The sequence below is a fragment of the Rhododendron vialii genome, chromosome 6a (genome assembly GCF_030253575.1).
Source record: "Rhododendron vialii isolate Sample 1 chromosome 6a, ASM3025357v1".
Classification (NCBI taxonomy): domain Eukaryota; kingdom Viridiplantae; phylum Streptophyta; class Magnoliopsida; order Ericales; family Ericaceae; genus Rhododendron; species Rhododendron vialii.
In genome coordinates, this window is record NC_080562.1 from 35,044,260 (window position 1) to 35,063,759 (window position 19,500).

The window sequence follows — 19,500 nt, forward strand, 5'->3', positions numbered from 1 at the left end:
CCGGACCCCGCTCGGCACGGGGTGCTCGGCAATTACTATAGCAAAAAGATTTTTAAAAAGGAATGAATTAAATGTTCCACTACTCATGTAAAACTGAAATACTAATAGCAGTAAATTGTTTTTGGCATATTTGCCTGATGCATGTATATATGCGCAAAGACAAGAAAGAGAGAAAAGTAAATGAGAAGATTGGCAAACAAAGGTAGTGTATTAGAAACTTGATTAGCGAGTTTAAACTTATCCAATTCCTATTCTTAATGTCTTACCTGTCGCCAGGGAAGGATAATTAAGACATGCTTAGGTAACTCCTAATTGCAATTTAATTGTAATGATTTTGTATGTTGTTACTAAACGTGTTTAATTCCACGTTTTTGTGGTCCTCTACATTCCTCAAGTTCCAAATGAAGTGTAAGTTTTTTCGTTTGTTTGTACTTGTTCAAATTTGGACATTTTGAGGCTCATAGGGTGTTTTTTGGGCTTTGCTCATCAGTGTTTGGGCTAAGTTTGCTTTTTAGGGCTTTGGCCCTCTGCCCATTTTCCAACATTTTGATGGATTATCTTTCCCTCTTTCCTACTTGATGTACCCCTATCAGGTTTCTTAATAAATTTTTCCATATAAAAAAAAACTTTAGAGTGTTTTTGAACCCCTCATTATCCACAAGATCTTTTGTAACAACCACCGGTTAATTTCTCTGTTTTAACTTATTGTTTTGTAGAGGCAAAAACACATAGGGGAGTGTCGTTAGACAGTAGTGGAGCTAGGATTTTAACCTCGGGGGTCCGCTTAGTAGATATATACTTTTTATCAGAATGTGTACTTATTATATTATAAAAGTTTTTGTACCAGTACATTACATTTGTATATTGAATTATTGAAATGATTATAGACTAATGCAGTTAAAGTATACTAATCATTTTATTTTTTCCTTTAGACTACTTCGACTGTCATGTGCTTAATTTTTTTATTTATGGAAGAAATTGAGAAACGAGAATGTAAAATAACCGGTTGTTTATCAAATCAAATTAAAATTATTAAGATTATAAGTAGCTGCACACTATTATCAATAATATTCAAAATCGAATATATACAAAATAAAAATTATAAAACTCGAGAGCTCGGGGTGCTGGGGCCGGGCATGAGAGTGGCAAAATCACTTTCCTTTAATTTAATTGCTGCTCTAAACCTTTAGGCTCTGTTTGGAACTTGAAGAAAGGAAAGGAAAGGAAAAGAAAATAAAGTGGGAGGAAAATGAGAGGAAAATAGGAAGAAAAATTTACTGTTCATAAAACTTAAAAGTGTTTATTTTCTTGTCACTTTCTCTTCAACCAAACAATAGGAGGGAAATTTTTTTAATTTTCCTTTCTTTTCCTTTCTTTTCCCTAAGTTCCAAACAGACCCTAACCTTCCCTTGGACCCAAGAGTAGAATGGTTTGGGCTTCCTCAAAACCTTCCCAAGGGCCCATACTGTGGGCTTGACCCGACTACCGAAGCTCCACCACTATTCGGACCCACACAAAATGTGCGGATCTCCAGCAATCGTTCGTCAGCACTCGGCAGGAAAATTTCATGGAACTCGTTAACCCCTTCATATGATCTGAGAGATACGTCGACGATACACACATAAACGCGTAGAATCGGCCGGGCGTGATGTACCAGTGGAGGAAATTCGAGTTCTTCGAGGAGAAATTCGCCGGGAAGTGCTCGATCCCCGAGGACGTCACCGGCGACGTCACCTGCTGCTCGAGCGGCAGGGGGAAGATCATCGTCGGCTGCGACAACGGCGCCGTTAGCTTGCTCGATCGGGGGTTGAAGTTCAACTACGGCTTCCAAGCGCACTCTGCCTCCGTCCTCTTCCTCCAGCAGCTCAAGGTCTGATCATTTTGCTTCTTCTCCAGTCGGTTCATTCTCATTCCAATTGATGCTAATTGTTTTCTTTTCTTATGCATTGGGAGTTTTTCATCTAGTTGGAAAACTGATTAGGGTTTTTAGTTCGGAATGAAGGGCTCCATTCCCAAAAAAAAAGATGTCAATTTTTTATATTCGTGTCATTTTTTTTTTTTTTTTTTTGAATATGGTGTCATTTTTCATTATATCTTTCAATCTTTAATATTTTTTCATGAATTTGAAAACCTTTTATAATAGACTAATTGAGAACTATCAAAGATTTGGAGATCCATAGTGAAAGATATAAGGAATTGAATAAAGCCGAAAAGGAACTGGTGGGCAGATCCGAACCTATCATCCGGCTTATTTGATACCGTTCTGTGATTTGTGGTATGGTTATGGTTCTCGGAAAATAAGAACTAGTACTAATTTTGGTTTGGTCATGGGTGCTGTAATTAGAATTCACGGGTAAAACCGGAGCGAATGGATTTGATCACTCTCTATACGTGTATATATGTAATTAAATACTTGTCGTGGTTGATAAGTAATAACGGAGTTGCCTTATTCGAACTAATGTTCTTGGAAAATTATTACTAGTAATTTTGGTTTGGTTATTGGTGTTGTAATTAGAATTCACAGGTAAAACCGGAGCGCAACGATTTGATCACCCTCTGTATGTGTGTATATGTGATTGTATAAGTACATGTATTGGTTAATAACTGAGGTTTTTTTTCCGATCAGCTTGGTTAATAACTGAGTTGCCTTGTTCGACCTAATGATTTTCCTTTTTTGAAGTTTCATCCACAGTGATGATGGGGGTTTAGGAGGTCCCATTTCACCAGCATAAAATTTTTTTTTTGATCGGCTTCACTAACATAAATGTTATGGATTATTTTGGTACAATTTTTGTGAGGTGCTTTATTAGTGGGAGAATTTTGATTAATGTTGAACTAATTTGGATTTTGATTGATCATGAAATTGCTATAACTATGATACGACTTTGTGACTCCATGGTTTTGGGGTAAGTGTTTGGATGCTAATAGAGCAACAGAGGAGAACATGGTGTCAAACCAGAACCGGACTGATCATGCGGTTTGGTTTTGGCCAGGTTCTGCATGTATGACAGCCAGGTGCTTGGAACTGTTCAGAATGATCTGGTTTCTACATTTGTACATAACTGCACCACCGTGTGCACCCTAAGTTCAAGGCTGAATTCATACGAAACTGCACCAATCTAGATCGTGTGCACCCCTAAGTTCAAGGCTCCATTTGGATAGTGGAGGATTTAGAATGACAGGATTGAAGTTCATTGTCAAAAAAAACCATAACATATCTAGTTTAGTGGCTTGAGCATCGAAGGTGGAGCAGGGATTTAACATAAAAGGGTTGTGTTTTAGTTGGTTGCTTGTATACCTGGAGTTCTTAACATGAATGATTTCATATCTCCACAAGTTAAAAGTCATTTCAAATCTATCATGATAAAGCTGAAAACCTCAATCTTGAATCTATATGGAAACCATGAATCCAAATTTGAGCTATTGCAGTGAATAGTAATGGCTGCCACTTAATTTGAAATCCGCATGAATCCAAACAGATGAATGGGATGATGTCGGGATTTTTGTGGTGCTTTGTTAATCTAGCTTAGTTGTGGATTGAAATTGATGCGTGTGTTTTTGGATAAACCAGCAACGTAATTACCTAGTAACTGTGGGGGAAGATGAACAAATATCGCCGCAGCTATCATCTATGTGCCTGAAGGTTTTTGATCTCGACAAGATGCAACCGGAGGGATCAAGCACATCAAGCCCTGAATGTGTTCAGATCTTACGGATATTCACATATCAATATCCAGAAGCGAAGGTATGTAGTTGCTTCTGTTTGCTCTTTGCTTTCTCATCTCACACGGGAAACTTGTCAAGGAATTAAGTAACATGTGCAACACTTGAAGTCGACTATGAGTACAAGTAAAACCCCCATAACCAAATCCTAATAGCAGAAGAGGAAGTTCATAAGGCAACACTTAGATGTCTTAATGACATTGGCAGCTTCAAACGAGTAAGATGCCCCTTGGACCTAAAACTTTTGGGCCCACTTATCAAAAAGCTGTGAACAATATTTTCCATGAAATGCAGATTACTTCATTTTTGGTTCTGGAGGAAGCACCGCCAATCTTACTTATAGCAATTGGATTAGACAATGGTTACATTTACGGTATTAAAGGGGACATTGCACGTGAGCGTATCAAGCGCTTCAAACTGGAGGTGTATAGTCATACAGACAAAAGCCAGTCTTCCATAATGGGAATGGGATTTCGTGTGGATGGTCAAGCAACTCAATTATTTGCAGTTACTCCAACTTCAGTGAGCTTATTTAGCTTGCAGACTGAACCATATAGTCAGAATACCCTTGATCAGATTGGATGCAACTCTAACGCTGTTGCAATGACTGATCGTTCGGTATGCAGTTCTTGGTTATCAATTTTTTATTTTTCCCGTAGACAAATTTATTGTTGATATTTTCTTTTGTCCTGATTGTTGCATTACTGTCCTTGCAGCAGGAGCTAATGATTGGTCGAGATGAGGCTGTGTATTTCTACGAAGTTGATGGTCGTGGACCTTGTTGGGCCTTTGAAGGAGAGAAGAAATTCCTTGGCTGGTTTCGTGGTTATCTTTTATGTGTCATTGCAGACCACAGAAGTAACAAGAATACATTCAACATCTATGACCTGAAGAACCGTTTAATTGCCCACAGTTTTGTTACCAAGGAAGTTTCTCAGATGCTTTGCGAATGGGGTAACATAATACTTATAATGGCGGACAAATCAGCTCTGTGTATTGGGGAAAAGGACATGGAAAGCAAGTTGGATATGCTTTTTAAGAAGAATCTTTACACGGTTGCCATAAATCTTGTTCAAAGTCAACAAGCTGATGCTGCCGCAACAGCTGAAGTGTTGAGGAAGTACGGGGATCATTTATACAGCAAACAAGAGTATGATGAGGCCATGGCTCAGTATATAAACACCATAGGTCATCTTGAGCCTTCATATGTGATACAGAAGTTTTTAGATGCTCAAAGAATCTACAACCTTACAAACTACTTGGAGAAACTACACGAGAAGGGGCTTGCTTCAAAAGACCATACAACTCTTCTGCTAAATTGTTACACGAAGTTGAAAGATGTTGAAAAACTTAATGTATTCATCAAACGTGAGGACGGTGTTGGGGAGCATAAATTTGATGTTGAAACTGCAATAAGGGTCTGCCGTGCTGCCAATTATCATGAGCATGCAATGTATGTAGCAAAGAAGGCAGGAAGACATGAATGGTACTTAAAGATCTTACTTGAAGATCTGGGTAGTTATGAAGAAGCATTGCAGTATATTTCTAGTCTTGAACCTAGTCAAGCTGGGGTGACAGTAAAAGAGTATGGAAAAATTCTCATAGAACACAAACCAGATGATGCTATTGAAATACTCATGCGACTTTGCACAGAGGATGCTGAACTAGCCAGGAGAGGTTCTTCTAGTGGTTTATACACATCCATGTTACCATCCCCTGTTGATTTTCTCAACATATTTATCCATCATCCGGAAGCACTTATGAACTTTCTGGAGCAATACACAAACAAAGTGAAGGACTCACCTGCTCAAGTAGAGATTCACAACACTCTCTTGGAGTTATACTTGTCGAATGACTTGGATTTCCCATTAATATCACAAGCTAACATTGATGAACCTCCTACTAATTCCAGAGGGGGAAGGCCATCAGCACCAGCGGTAATGTCAAGACCGAAGACCAATGGTAAATTAAGTGTGTATCAGAAAGATTTGAATAAGGAAAAGTATCATCAGGAGAGACTTCAGAAGGGGCTACGCTTGCTTAAGACTGCATGGCCATCAGACCTGGAGCATCCACTCTATGATGTTGACCTTGCTATAATTCTGTGTGAAATGAACGAATTTAAAGAAGGTCTGTTATATCTCTACGAGAAGATGAAACTCTTCAAAGAGGTGACAGCTTGCTACATGCAGTCCCATGATCATGAGGGTTTGATAGCATGTTGCAAGAGGCTGGGGGATTCAGGTAAGGGAGGTGACCCATCCCTATGGGCTGATGTGTTGAAGTACTTTGGCGAACTTGGAGAAGATTGCTCGAAAGAAGTCAAGGAAGTTTTGACTTATATTGAGAGAGATGACATCTTGCCTCCTATCATTGTTCTCCAGACCCTGTCTAACAATCCATGTCTCACTCTCTCTGTCATCAAAGATTATATAGCTAGGAAACTTGAACAGGAATCAAAGCTAATTGAAGATGACAGGAAAGCTATTGACAAGTATCAGGTTGGTGTTACAGTTTTCTCTACTCTATTTGTTCTTTGGATTTACCTAGAATGAAGCTTGTGCTAAAATACTAGATTTTTGATGGACAAATTACCTCTTGCCCTGCTGCACATCAACACATCACTTGAAAATTGAGCTAGAGCTGTAGAGCTTATACTGTGTGAAGGTACTAGCATGGGGCATATGCATTTTCCCCTTGCCATAGACGGTTATGGAAACATAACACTAGACTATTAGCTCACATTACGCGTGTGCATTTCATGTGTATGAAGATCAACAGTTTTGTGAGAATGTTCCCTCCTTTTCTTGTTTTGTGAGAATATAACCTTTCCCTCGTTTTCTCCAGTCAAACAGTTTCCTTACGAATGAAATGGCTTTCAAACTCATTCAATTGGATGGGATGTTCTTACATAAAATCATTGGTTTCTTAGAAACAAAAAAACTTTAACATGGGCCTTCCGAAAATGTATTGATATGGCTTCAATTTGAGGGAAATGCCTAAAAGGCGAATTTTATTTACTAGTATTGGTGAAAAATGCCATAGTCACTGCTAAAAGAGTCTCCTGTAGTATTATGATTCTTCTGGTGAAAAGGTGGACTACGAGAGCCTGGCTATACGAGTTCAGCATCTTTTAAGGATCAGTGGCCATGGCCTTATGCCACTGGTGAGAAGATTGTCATTCAGATTCAAGACTGTTGAGATATAAGTGCATACAATGGGTTCAAATATTTCAAAATCCTAGAATGGCTTTTGCATCTACATTTTACATTCATTTATATTCAAGACTGTAGAAATAGAAGTGTATGCAATGGGTTCTACCATTTCAAAATACTAGAATGGCTTGATGTACATTATGTTTGTCTAGAAGTGGAATGATTTGTGCTGCGTGTGATTCGACAATTGTAATTAGCTACTAAAGGGTTCACATAATCAAACTTTTGGCACTCCATTTCCTTTAGGTTCTTATCTCTACCAGTCATATATCTCTCATTGTGAATTAATCTAAGACAGACATATATGACATCCTATCCCCAGCTGAAATGCTTGTTCAAATGAGATAACAGAATGGTCTGAACTGAATAATATTTTCCTCAAAATTGTGCAGGAAGAAACTCTGGCAATGCGGAAGGAAATCCAGGATCTTAGGTCAAATGCCAGAATCTTCCAGCTTAGTAAGTGCACTGCTTGCACTTTTACCCTTGACCTCCCTGCTGTCCACTTTATGTGCATGCACTCATTCCATCTGCGTTGCCTGGGTGACAATGAGAAAGAATGTCCAGAGTGTGCTCCTGAGTACAGATCCGTCCTGGAAATGAAGAGAAGCTTGGAGCAAAATTCCAAAGACCAGGATCAATTCTTCAATAAAGTGAAGAATTCAAAGGATGGGTTTTCTGTGATTGCGGAATATTTTGGGAAGGGAATCATTAGCAAAACTCGCATTCGAGGAAATGGCACTCTTGGAGCAGGCAACTCGTCTTCCAGCAGCGGCTTCTGAGATTCATTATACGCGCGTGCTTTTACCTTGAATTCTCACTCTTACTCATTGGTTTGCTAACAAACCTTGTGAAGGAATTTTTGAATGTGGGTCAGAACTGAGTGAAGTCGTGGCTTCTCTGCAACTAATGGTTATTGGCAAATATAAATGGCCGCTAACACCTTGTTTGACCCAGTTGGTCAAGTCAATGGGAAGTGAGAAATTCTGTGGCTTCTCACAGAAGTGCATGCAAGGGTTGGTTATGAAATGTTTACCACGGAGGTATGTTAGCCTAAAATCCCACTCGGCAAGTTCTCAATGAATAGACTGGTCTGTATCTTCCATTTTCTGGCAAATCAATTAATTATATTGTAGATTTTTGTTCACATGATTTTTGTTTTGTTTGTGCTGTGTCTGTAAGTGTACTATGCGAGGGCTGGGATTTGACTTTGTGCGTGTCAGCCAATTATCATTTTTTTCGTTAATAGTGCTAGTTATTCGGTTTCAACATGTATAGGAACATGTTTATGTTATTTTTTCGTTAGTATAGAGTTTTCTCCGTACAGGTTTAATTTAGGTTGTGATCTCTGTCGAATTGTTAATTCATTCTGACGAATACTATCAAGATTGATGCTTTTGATGTAGTTTTTATTTGCTTCAATTTTATATGATCTTGTTTCCACTAAACAAGAAGTTGTGGACCACAACTTTTTGGTTTTGTCCTTTTTCAAATTGTTTTCGCGTTTGTTAGTTTTGTGCCTAACTTTTATAAGCTTTTTCTTGGATGTTTCTCAAAATACTTGTGTAAAAATCATAATTTTTTACTTTTCAAATTTCTGTCGTTGAGACGCACAACTTGATGGTTAGTGGAAACACCTAGGTTCTTAAAATACCTCTCTGTCGGCCTATCAGAATGAAACTGAGGTGATTTGTCTCTCATACCTAGAAGTTGGATGCCATTCCTATCGACTGTAAGCATTGTTGTTCATTGTTTTATTTAAGAGAAAATTTCAAAATGGCACCTGAACTTAAGTTTATTTCAATTAAACACCTGTACTAACAAAATTTTCAAATTTAGACACCTGAACTTAAGTTTATTTCAATTAAACACCTGTACTAACAAAATCCCAAAATTTAGACCCCCGCTATTATATTTCGTCCCAAAAATTGCTGATATGGCATCTTCAACCTGTTTAAGTTGCCCAATTGCACTGTTTCCAATAGGGGACGATGAAGTTTGCCTATGGGTTTTGCTTGGGTGCATCTTCTCTTGTTGGAAACATGTGCAATGAGGCAATTTAAACGGGTTGGAGATGCCATGTCAGGAATTTTTGGGACAAAATATAACGGTGGGGGTTTAAATTTGGAAATTTTGTTAGTACAGATGTTTAATTGAAATAAACTTAAGTTCAAGTGTCTAAATTTGAGAATTTTGTTAGTACATGTGTTTAAATGAAATAAACTTAAGTTCAGGTGTCTCTGTGACATTTGGTGCAAAGTTCATGTGCCATTTTGAAAATTTCCCTTTATTGAATATATCTTAATGGATGAAGTGGTTAGATGAAAATCTGTCAAGTTGGAAGCTGATTAGGGATTGCAACTGCTTACTCCTCTCTACATGCTTGTCGTGCATATGTTATGTGAGAAACCGATCCCAGGAAGGAAAAGACTTGTATTATTTGTGTGACTGTGTCAAAGGAGATTACAAAAATCCAATAATTGGGAGTTAACTAACCAATAATGCTTAGATAATTTGGTGACAATGTGAGATTTTTTCGCCATTTAGTGTCGTCGTCGTTAGCGGCGTTGCTTTAGTGGTTGATCTTGTCTGTTGATGTGGAAGCTTTAGGACAAAATGTTCCATACTTTTCTGGAACTTTTTAGCTCCAGAAATGCTTTCTATTTTTGCTTGTGAACTTTTATACCGGTAGTCGTGGTTCATGTGATGACCCCCACTAAACAACATTTGAGTAATATATGATCACTAGATTCCTTGAAATATCTATGGAAGTGTACACACAGATATATGTATATATGTAGTTATGTACGCATTCATTCATTCGTATTTTTGGTTCAATAATTTTATCGACTGAACCTGGTAAACGCAGTTCATAGGATAATCGTGGAGTTGTCTTTTTTTTTTTTTGGGTAAACTATAGTTAACCCCCTCTAACTAAGCCTCACGTGCACTTTGCCCCCTCTAACTTTTTTTTTGGCACTCAACCTCCTCTAACTAACTGAAATTCAAACGGTCATAACTTCAAACGGTCATAACTTCTTTGTCCGAAATCGAAAACATGCAAATTATATATCTTCGAGGTCTTGAAGTCAGCTTTATAATGACATCAAAATCACATCATGATTCAAAACACAGAAAGTTATGATCAATACGGTCTTTCTGTCTACCAGCCCTTACTCTTTTGATCATAACTTTCTGTGTGCTTTGAATCGTGATGTAATTTTAGTGTCATTAGAAAGCTGACTTCAAGACCTCGAAATTGATATATAATTTGCATGTTTTCGATTTTGGACGAAGAAATTATGACCATTTGAAATTATGACCGTTTGAATTTCAGTTAGCTAGAGGGGATTGAGTGCCAAAAAAAAAGTTAGAGAAGGCAAAGTGCATGCGAGGCTTAGTTAGAGGGGGTTAACTATAGTTTGCCTCTTTTTTTTTCTTTCCAGCTTGCGGAGTTCTTTTGAACTTTTCAAGTCGGAAGCAATTAGTTTTCGTTCCCATATCAAAAATTATTGAATCGAACTTCCGTTCGTATATCCCCATTCGTATGTCCCTTTCCGAACATTCGTTCAGTCAATGTTCTTAGCAGTGTTCTTGTTTCCATGTTTGGAAAGTAAATTGCCAGGAACGTTACTTTCATTCCCGTATCAAAACTCTAGTTGCATATTTGAATATTACGAAAGTTGATATACTCTCTTACAAACTCTAATTACTTACTACACTAACCTGTAAGGGGTTTGGTCAAATGGGCGTGAAAAAGTAAATAAGTACTTATCCTCGAGGGTCGCATGTTTGAATCTTACGAAAGCCAAATATTGAGATTTGTCTGATCGTTAACTTCAGGACATCAGGAGCGGTTGAAATGCATGCAAATATGCATGCAATTTGATACGAAAATCTTGGTAATAAAGAAAGAAATAGGTCCCAAACGAATTACTACTCTCTTTTCAGCCACATCATCATTACTGCAATCTCTAGCCGTCAGAAATTGACCCGAGACATGTTCGACAATCACACAGCTTTTACCTATAATTCCCTCCGTCCTAAAAAGAATAATAATTTTTGAAATTCGAGTCATTTTTCATTACTTATATATTTCAATCGATAATGTTTTTCATGAATTTGAAAACTTTGTATAATAGAATTAATAAAAAAATTATCAAACAAGACCAATATTGTATATTTTTTGAGATCTATATTGAAAGATATAAAGAGTTAAAATTGGCAAGGATATTATAAATTGACATCTACTTAGCCACGGAGGGAGTAATAAAAGTGCTTTAACATTCAAGAACCCCCATCTACAAGAAAATCTTTTTCAGGAACTTACTAAGACCACCTTCCAGAACTCCAATAAGCTGCTTATTTTTTAAGAATACAATTTTAAATTCAAAAATCATGTTTTTAAGCAAATAATTTTTCTAGCAATATGGATCTTGTTTGATAATCTCATTGAGATCTTTTAAATAATACAAATAAAATTAAAAAATTATTTTTCATTTACATTATTTTTGAATTTGAAAATGTGAAATAAACTATTTATTTTTTAAGAAGGTTTCTAGAACAGGCCCTAATAAACTTTAGCTCCTGTTTCACATAGGTTTGCTTTTTTTTTTGGGGGGGGGGGGGGGGGGGGGTGTTGGAGATTTTTGGTTTTTGTCCTTATCCAAATTTTGTTCGCATTTGTTAGTTTTGTTTCAAATTTTTGTGGATTATTGATTCGTTTCAACGAGAGAAATCGGAAAAGTAAAAATTATAACCTTACTCAAATATTTTTGGAATTATCCAAGATAAATCCCAAAAATCCCCGCTTTTTGGGCTTTACATTGGATGTTTTTCAGAATATTTGGGTAAAAGTTACTATATTTTAAAAAAATTCGGTTCCCCTCAACAAGACAAACCAATAATCCACAGAATTTAACGCAAAACTTGTCAATAATCTATACTACTATATACTAAGCAAATGTAGTTTCCAAAAATAAAATCAAGCTCTCTCCTTAATTCTCTCTCCTATGTAGCATTTTCTTAATAAATTCCTTTTCTTATCTCTTTTTTCTCCTATACTTTTCAAAATACCACAAGTTAAGAAAAAAAGCTTCCAAACTTCCTTTGATGCTCAAACATTTTTTCATTAAAAGTTTCACATTTAATGTGAATAATAAATAATAAGGGGTAAATAACATAACAAGCTAGGCTTTACCTGTACCTATAAATAAACATAATATAATTTTCTACTTGCTCCCGTGCATAGTATGGGTAGGACGCTTGTTTATTTTAATCAATAGGTATCTGTAATTTTAACGTGGGGAGATTAATAAGTATTTAATATTACGGAGATCGTAATATTTTTAAGATAAGGACGAGAGTGCAGTTACAATTTTGTAGTGGGGTGAATTATAATTAGTGAAATAAGAAATAGAATCCTGGTGAGATTAGAGTTTCTTTTACATTGGGAGCCAGGACTTATTACTCCTTAGGTTCTTATCGTAACCCTATATATACACATTATGCTTTATGGGTTAGTTACACATTTTCTATTATTCACGGAATAGAGAGAGACTTAGGGAGAGCAAACAGATCACAAAAGAGTCCACAATCAGTTCATGTTCTAGACGTGTGGGGAATACGATAGAAGATCGTAAGGTACAGTCGAGTAGAATTCGTGGCTTATAGCAATACGTGTTATAACAAGTTTTTTATTAACGCTTTAACAAGTTCAATCAGCATTCGTGTTGCGGGATTTAAGGTAAAACCCTAGTTCCGCCTTGTAGGATTTTACGGGGGTTTTTTTCGTTGTATAATCTATGCGTATCATCACTGAGTCTTGGGAATTCGGTTTCCCAACAGTAACAAGTACGAAAAAAATTGAATAATAATAAAAAATAAAAAAAAAACGAAAAAGCTATGTGAAACAGGGTCGTAAATGTACAGAACGCACACATATAGCAATCAACCAATTCAGCTATGGCATTTTGGTTTGATGTCAAAATGACCTGTTTTAAAATATGTAACGGGGTGCATGTTTCCGGTAGTGAAAAATTTGTAGATTTTTATTTGTGGTTAGGTGTTTTCTGCAATGAATAAGTTGTTGAAAAATGTCAAGTTATTTCCGGTAGTGAATAAATTGTTGATGGGTTTGGGAGTAAAGTTATTGTAGTAAATTTTTTTTTGTTGACAACTTTTTTGTTAGTGGAAACGAAATGGTAAAATGCTGAAACTTTTTTATTAGTAGAATGAAATGGTAAAATGCGTCAAGTTTTTAGTATTTTTTGTTAATGAAAACACCCCCTTATGATTTACCGTTCAGGAAAAAACCTGGAGATCTTAGTAATTTTAATACTCCACTTTTAACCGCAATCTTTTTTAATTGTCTACTGTTTGGATAAAGAAAAAAAAAACACTACTCCAGTTCAGGATAATGTTTTAAAAAGCAGAAAGTCTACGCCAACGCTTAGCTTTTATCGCTCCTCCTGCTATTCTTAATTTTATTGTTCAAAAGTATTTTAGATGGTTCAGATTTTAAAAAATTCTTCCAACTCTTTCTTGGTGGGAATAATTTTTTTGAAATCTAAACTATTAATTGTCGAGACGGATGATGCAATGTTAAATGGTGAAAAAGAACGGCTGAGCATAACACCGTTGAGGTGGAATTTGGCGTGTGGGGCACAAATGTTTTCTGACCGACACCGATACCCACAAGAGTTAATGTGTACGACTTTACATTTAATGTCGCTATAATGTGCCCAATGGGCTTACTGCAGAAATTACAATATTACAATAGACAAATTAACAGTCTGAATTGTGGAAATCTCGCTCTCTTTAAGGAAATTCAAGCCCTCTACAGTAACAAATCGGTGCAGTAGAAAATCTCTGGATATAAACAGCCCGATAATTTATCGTATGGTTCGGACCTATTCTGTACAAGTAGGAGAACTCAAAACTCCACAAAAGAATACCCTTACACTTAGCCCAAGATTCTCACACCGATTAGTGTTTTTAGAGAACAAAGATGGAAGGGAGAATTGAGTATGGAAAGGCTAAGTGTTTTGGAGAAGTCTTAGTATTGCTATATGTTTGCAAAACCACTTATGCAAGTTATATATAGGTAAGAAAGAATTCATAGCATATCTTTTCATTAATGACTAAATCTCATGGGATAGATATGAATTCAAATTATATATTTTCTATTAATGACTAAATCCACTTGGATATGAATAGATTTGCTAGATATGAATAGATATGCTCTAGATTTGCTAGATATGGATAGATATGAAAGATATACTCCTGATTCTTTCTAGATTTGCTAGGTTTTCTCCTTGATTCTTCTAGATTTGGTCATAGATATTCAAACAACCGCTAAGATAAAAGCCTCTCAAGCAGATATACACATGACTTGAAAAAGTCTAGCACCAAAAAATGTATAGAAATTTAATATTAAAATAATAAATTTCCAACAAGAAGTGGTCATTTTGCCAGGCTGTAAATTTCATTGAGACATTGGCCATTGCCTTTCCTCAAGTAAAAGAGTACGTTTTTAAGGAATTTTGGGCAACGTGTAATCTACATTTATTACTTTTGCTATGTTTTTGGGATTTTAGAACTGATTGTACCTTCTAATGGAATTGGTTTAAAATTTAATTGATGGGATTGATTAATTTGTGAAGTTCGGTCTAAGAATTACGAAGTTGAGTTCCTGAAATTGGTAAGAGTTTAGAACCCGGAAAGGTGATACTGAAACTGAGCTTCCCTTATTGAGTGAAACGAAACGAAACGAGAAAGAAAAAGTTTGTCTTTGAAATGAACCATGGTCAGGCTATTTCAAACCAGAACTGTACCTTTTCCGGTGGTTATTTTCCCGAACTCATTGAACCGTAATGATCAATTTGGTTCCTGGTTTAAGTTAAAACCTCATCTAACCAAAACCCTCTAGCCGACTAGTAATTCTTCATAGTTGTCTTTGCCAATTATGATGAGTTGATATGAGGTTACCATGTGACCTTGTTTATTCTGTTAATGGATGTTTTCCAGTCTTTAAAATTAGTTCAACTACTGATCATTTGTTTGGGTTGCCAAGAAAATGAAGGAAAAGAGGAAAGGAAAAGAGGAAAGGAAAATGCAATCTTTTCCAGCCCTGTGTTTTTGTTAGAACTCAAATCAATTTCCTAATGGCAGCCGTAAGCTTAGTTGACAGGTTAGTTTTCTCTGCCCCCATCTCCTTGACAATTTTCAATAACCAGACTTACGGAATCATTTTCCCGCATCGCTTTCCCAACTGTTTAACTTACAGCCAATCAAGAAATTTAATGTTTAACACAAGAAGTTTTATTGGTTCAAAGATCAAGCTTTGGAATGCAGTAGTAGTGCTTGGCTAAAAGCCTAAAATTCTATCTTGTGTTGTATTTTAGGGACTGAAAAGCTTTGAACAAACAGAGTTCCATCCTATCCTGGTTGCTGCTATCTGTCTTGCAAATGGCTTCTTCGTCTTTGTTTTCTATATGTCCATTACAAGGGCCCGTGTCTGTTCCTAAAACAATGAAGTGTTACAGAGACTTCCTCACCAATTATTCGAGTCTTTTTAAGCAGTCATCCGACACCCGATCACACTCAAGGGTGTTATTCAATGTGAAATCAATAAGTTGGGAGCAAAGAGGGATGCTGTTACCAAGGAATATGGTCAAATGTCAAGCGCTGGATGTTGACAATAAACCTTCAATTTTGGTTGGGAACAAGTTTCAACTAGATGACGTGATTGAAGCTCAGCAATTCGATAGAGATATTCTTACTGCTATATTTCAAGTGACGCGTGAGATGGAGAAGGTTGAGAAAAACTCACCCGGCCGCCAAATTCTTAAGGGGTTTCTAATGGCTACCCTATTTTATGAGCCTTCAACTAGAACTAGGCTTTCTTTTGAGTCTGCCATGAAATGATTGGGTGGGGAAGTTCTGACAACAGAAAATGCACGAGAGTTTTCATCAGCTGCAAAAGGAGAAACACTTGAAGGTTAGTTGGCTTACTTTTGGGTGGTGGTTGCCATATCGTTCTGATTTTGAGGCTAAATCTTGATTTGCAGATACTATTAGAACTGTTGAAGGGTACTCGGATATAATTGTGATGAGGCACTTTGAAAGTGGCGCTGCCCAAAGAGCAGCTGCTACCGCCAGTATTCCTGTTATTAATGCTGGGGATGGTCCAGGAAATCATTCAACTAAAGTAAGCAATTTTTTTCCCCAATGTAATCGCCTGGCAGAATAATGGAAGTTACTTGTTTCTGTTTTTCATTTGGTAATATTGATGTCCATAAGCCCCTATTTTTTAAGCACTGCTTGTGCTTTGTATCCATGATACTGGCTCTTCTAGACGTATACACAATTGAGAGAGAAATAGGAAAGCTAGATGGAATTAAAGTTGGTCTTGTTGGAGATCTAGCAAACGGAAGGACTGTCCTCTCACTTGCTTATCTGCTTTCGAAGTATGAGGATGTCAAGATCTACTTTGTCTTGCCTGAGGTGGTTAAAATGAAGGTATATAGAGAACAACTTCAAGGTTTTGGTAATTAGCCTTGTCTTTAACAATCTCAAGAATAAATCTGCCTTCAAATTGAAACCAGATGACTCTAGATACAAAGAGAAGTCAGAAAAGGATTTTGAAGGTATGATTGGCCACATTTCTTTTTGTTTCCCTCATTTTAGGATGACATAAAAGACTTTCTGACATCAAAGGGAGTGAAGTGGGAAAAAAGTGATGATCTAATGGAAGTTGCTTCTAAATGTGATGTGCTGTACCAAACTCGTATTCAGCGAGAAAGGTTTGGAGAGCAAACTGATCTTTACGAAGAAGGTCAAGGAAAGTACATTGTAGATGGGGCTGTCTTGGGTGTGATGCAAAAGCATGCTGTGGTTATGCACCCTCTCCCAAGGCTTGACAAGGAAAAGTTGTTTGTTCATCGTCTCCTTGTCTTTCAATTTCAACAATGACTTCCATATTAGAACAGTCATCTACAACAAGCACTTGGAGTTGCTCTAGGTGTCTCGCAATGGAGAGGTTGAAGAGATATTTGAATGTACACTTCTCGGCAATTAATGTACTTAAGTTGCAGAAAGATCTTGACATACTTTGTTGTGGAGTTTGTAGAAACTTATCTGGTCTTCCAAGAAGATGTTCGCCACCATCACAAGTTACAACTCGAAGATACTTCACGTTAAAGAACCCACTTGCACGAAGCATCTCTACCAAACCTTTCACTTTATGGAGATATAACACTTTCAGATTTCAACTTGTCTTCTAAGGGAACACTGGAGAGTTTTAAGATACTTGTGGACGATTGTTCTAGTTCATTGTTACCAAAATATGTAATCCTTGGACAATGTGCACCAATCGATATTGTAAATCTGGCCAGATTTTCAAAGCAGAGGTTGTTGGGTGATGATTTGCCTTGTGGTATATGAGCTTTTAAAGTGGTTAAACAGGTTAACGAGTTCAGTTCAACCAGGCTTGCATTCCATCTTTCTTCGTTAGTTGCTTTGTCTTGCCACTGATCAAAGTTATCAGGAATGAATAATTCCTCCATCCTGGTTAAAATAGACAGGACATTTGGTGGAATTACTCTCAGTCTCACGTCCTCATTATTTCCCAATTCTAGCAACTTCAAACAAGTTACTGTCTAATCTCTGGTGCTAGCTCGTCAATGCCATTGACGCAGAGTATTTCGAGGCTCTTTAACTCCCCAAGCAGAGATATGTTTTTCACTCCTTTAGGGAGACATAACATCCGCAGCTTAACCAACTTTGAAAGAAGAGTGGGAGGCTTTTAATTGCCGTGCCGCTCAGATCGAGGACCTCGAGATTGGTCTCCTTCCCATCGAAAAAGCTGTCTGGAAGTGAGGAATCCTTGCTTCTCAACACCAACGCATGCAGTTCTTTACATCCCAACTCACTTGGAATCTCATGAAAATATTCAGACATCAATGAGAAGGCCGAATAGCCTTTATATGTGCCTCCCTCTGGCCACTTTTTGAGATCATGTTTCACTAGATATCCCTTCTCATCTTTCGCTATTGATATAGCAATATCTTGTATTACATCGTGCATTTTGACCGTGTTGGCATCCTTGCCGTCTTGCAGCAAACAAGATGCTTTGAGGCCTTTAACCAATGTAAGTACTCTGTTTCTTACATTTTCAAGTGTAGTGCTCAAAGTTAGACCAAGCAACCTCATCCCGAAGCTATATCTCACCAAATCGTCAATTGAAATTTCAGCATCTTCTGGAAATAAAGAGCAAAGCAGGAAGCATGAACGTGCATCCCTAGGTTCTAGAAGATCATAGCTCAATTTCAAGGAAGAGAACAAATTTTGATCAATATCTACGATCCGGTTAAAATTAGAGCTTTTCATTTGCGTGAGTGCATCTTGTCATGCATAGCTCTCTTTTCCTTTCAATGCTTTTGCAACAGCAAGTATAGAAACGGGCAAGCCTCCACATTCGTCACCCACCGCTTTTTCTACAGAAGTCATTTCTTTCTCAGAGTTGACGGAGATTTCTGCCGTCTTCATAAATAGGGTACGTGCTTCCTTCTTTTCTAAACTTTGGATTAAAAACTCTCTTGTCCATGCTTTTGGTGCCATCATGTGGAAAAGGTTCTTCCGGGATGTTACCAGAACTTTGCAGCAACCCTCCTTGTTACCATAGTCTGTTGTATAACGAATTCCAATTTCCTCCAAGTTAAGTGGATCCCAAATGTCTTCCAGTATCACAACGTTCTTCTTCCCATTCTGCAGTCTAGTCCATAGTTTATCTGCTCTTCCATGGTCATCCAGGTGTAATCACAACTGTGCTGCAAGCTCTCCTTGAACATTTTTCTTATCCAGATTTCGGGACACAACTGCGATTGCCACATCATCAAAAACCCCATCTCTCTTCGCTACATTGCCAACTTCCTTTACCATTGTTGTCTTTCCAACACCACCTGTTCCATGCATGCCAATCATCTTAATGGTAGGATCCTTGAGCGCACCCATTATACTGTTAAAGATATTTTTTCTTGATCAAAAGCCTTGTGCTTGTGATAGCGATCCGGTGGTGGTGCGGGGCTTGACAGTGGCCATTTTGTATAATACATGGTGCCTTTCTCTTTGAGAGTGATAACACGAGATGCCATCAGTTTGGACTCCTTGCCTAGCCGGTAACGCCACACTAGATTTGGACACCAGCAACAGACGCACCAAGTGTTTGATCTAACTTTTGTTGGACAATTGAGGCTCGGACTTCTCTTTGTAAATTCCGAAAGCTGCTGGATCTCCAAGCTTTCCTTCTCAACTAGTAATATCTGTAAATATAAGTGTTTGCACAGTAGAAAACAATGTAGAGATAGGGCAAAATTTGTGCATGGGTTGTGATAGGATTTCCCCTTCTGGATTTTCTTTTATAGGCATATACCCATGTAACATTACAGGGAAAACTGTTCCCTATTATTTAGATAGTGGGGGTTATCTCACTCACCTATATCTCTCTAACCACCCCTTTTATTTAGGGAGCAGATCACATGATATAACCATATCACCCCAT

General features: G+C 37.3%; 4 protein-coding genes across 6 annotated transcripts; 3 read left to right on the top strand and 1 right to left on the bottom strand.

Moving 5' to 3' along the window:
• Positions 1 to 1,526: 1,526 nt before the first annotated feature.
• LOC131328922 (vacuolar protein-sorting-associated protein 11 homolog) lies at positions 1,527 to 8,343 on the top strand. 2 transcript variants are annotated; one of them, XM_058361889.1, is made up of 5 exons: positions 1,527 to 1,870; positions 3,572 to 3,745; positions 4,018 to 4,341; positions 4,440 to 6,224; positions 7,331 to 8,343. In XM_058361889.1, the coding sequence occupies exons 1-5, from the start codon at positions 1,649 to 1,651 to the stop codon at positions 7,718 to 7,720; spliced, it is 2,895 nt and encodes a 964-aa protein (XP_058217872.1). In that variant the 5' UTR covers positions 1,527 to 1,648; the 3' UTR covers positions 7,721 to 8,343. The 2 variants fall into 2 exon arrangements, with proteins under 2 accessions (XP_058217872.1, XP_058217873.1); XM_058361890.1 differs by having other exon boundaries at positions 4,443 to 6,224.
• Positions 8,344 to 14,393: 6,050 nt separating this feature from the next.
• LOC131329540 (aspartate carbamoyltransferase 3, chloroplastic-like) lies at positions 14,394 to 15,894 on the top strand. 2 transcript variants are annotated; one of them, XM_058362711.1, is made up of 2 exons: positions 14,394 to 14,464; positions 15,344 to 15,894. In XM_058362711.1, exon 2 carries the CDS (start codon positions 15,408 to 15,410, stop codon positions 15,864 to 15,866), a length of 459 nt encoding a protein of 152 aa, XP_058218694.1. In that variant the 5' UTR covers positions 14,394 to 14,464; positions 15,344 to 15,407; the 3' UTR covers positions 15,867 to 15,894. The 2 variants fall into 2 exon arrangements, with proteins under 2 accessions (XP_058218694.1, XP_058218693.1); XM_058362710.1 differs by lacking the exon at positions 14,394 to 14,464 and adding an exon at positions 15,032 to 15,129.
• On the top strand, positions 15,895 to 17,141 carry LOC131328678 (aspartate carbamoyltransferase 1, chloroplastic-like). The gene is made up of 5 exons (XM_058361592.1): positions 15,895 to 15,904; positions 16,010 to 16,149; positions 16,257 to 16,460; positions 16,629 to 16,873; positions 17,036 to 17,141. Exons 1-5 carry the CDS (start codon positions 15,895 to 15,897, stop codon positions 17,139 to 17,141), a joined length of 705 nt encoding a protein of 234 aa, XP_058217575.1.
• A 1,206-nt stretch (positions 17,142 to 18,347) lies between these two features.
• On the bottom strand, positions 18,348 to 18,953 carry LOC131328679 (disease resistance protein At4g27190-like). The gene is made up of 2 exons (XM_058361594.1): positions 18,763 to 18,953; positions 18,348 to 18,714 (listed from the first exon to the last, which is right to left on the bottom strand). The coding sequence occupies exons 1-2, from the start codon at positions 18,951 to 18,953 to the stop codon at positions 18,348 to 18,350; spliced, it is 558 nt and encodes a 185-aa protein (XP_058217577.1).
• Between the last annotated feature and the right edge of the window lie 547 nt (positions 18,954 to 19,500).

Excerpts from the sequence above, each read along its gene's own strand:
- LOC131328922 (XM_058361889.1), top strand. The coding sequence starts at position 1,649 with ATGTACCAGTGGAGGAAATTCGAGTTCTTCGAGGAGAAATTCGCCGGG. Across the intron at positions 1,871-3,571 it reads TCTTCCTCCAGCAGCTCAAG|CAACGTAATTACCTAGTAAC; the intron begins GTCTGATCATTT and ends TGGATAAACCAG. Across the intron at positions 6,225-7,330 it reads AAGCTATTGACAAGTATCAG|GAAGAAACTCTGGCAATGCG; the intron begins GTTGGTGTTACA and ends AAAATTGTGCAG.
- LOC131329540 (XM_058362711.1), top strand. The coding sequence starts at position 15,408 with ATGGCTTCTTCGTCTTTGTTTTCTATATGTCCATTACAAGGGCCCGTG.
- LOC131328678 (XM_058361592.1), top strand. Across the intron at positions 16,150-16,256 it reads CAGGAAATCATTCAACTAAA|CACTGCTTGTGCTTTGTATC; the intron begins GTAAGCAATTTT and ends CTATTTTTTAAG. Across the intron at positions 16,461-16,628 it reads CTGAGGTGGTTAAAATGAAG|GATGACATAAAAGACTTTCT; the intron begins GTATATAGAGAA and ends CCCTCATTTTAG.
- LOC131328679 (XM_058361594.1), bottom strand. The coding sequence starts at position 18,953 with ATGGGTGCGCTCAAGGATCCTACCATTAAGATGATTGGCATGCATGGA. Across the intron at positions 18,715-18,762 it reads GGAGAGCTTGCAGCACAGTT|ACTGCAGAATGGGAAGAAGA; the intron begins GTGATTACACCT and ends ACTATGGACTAG.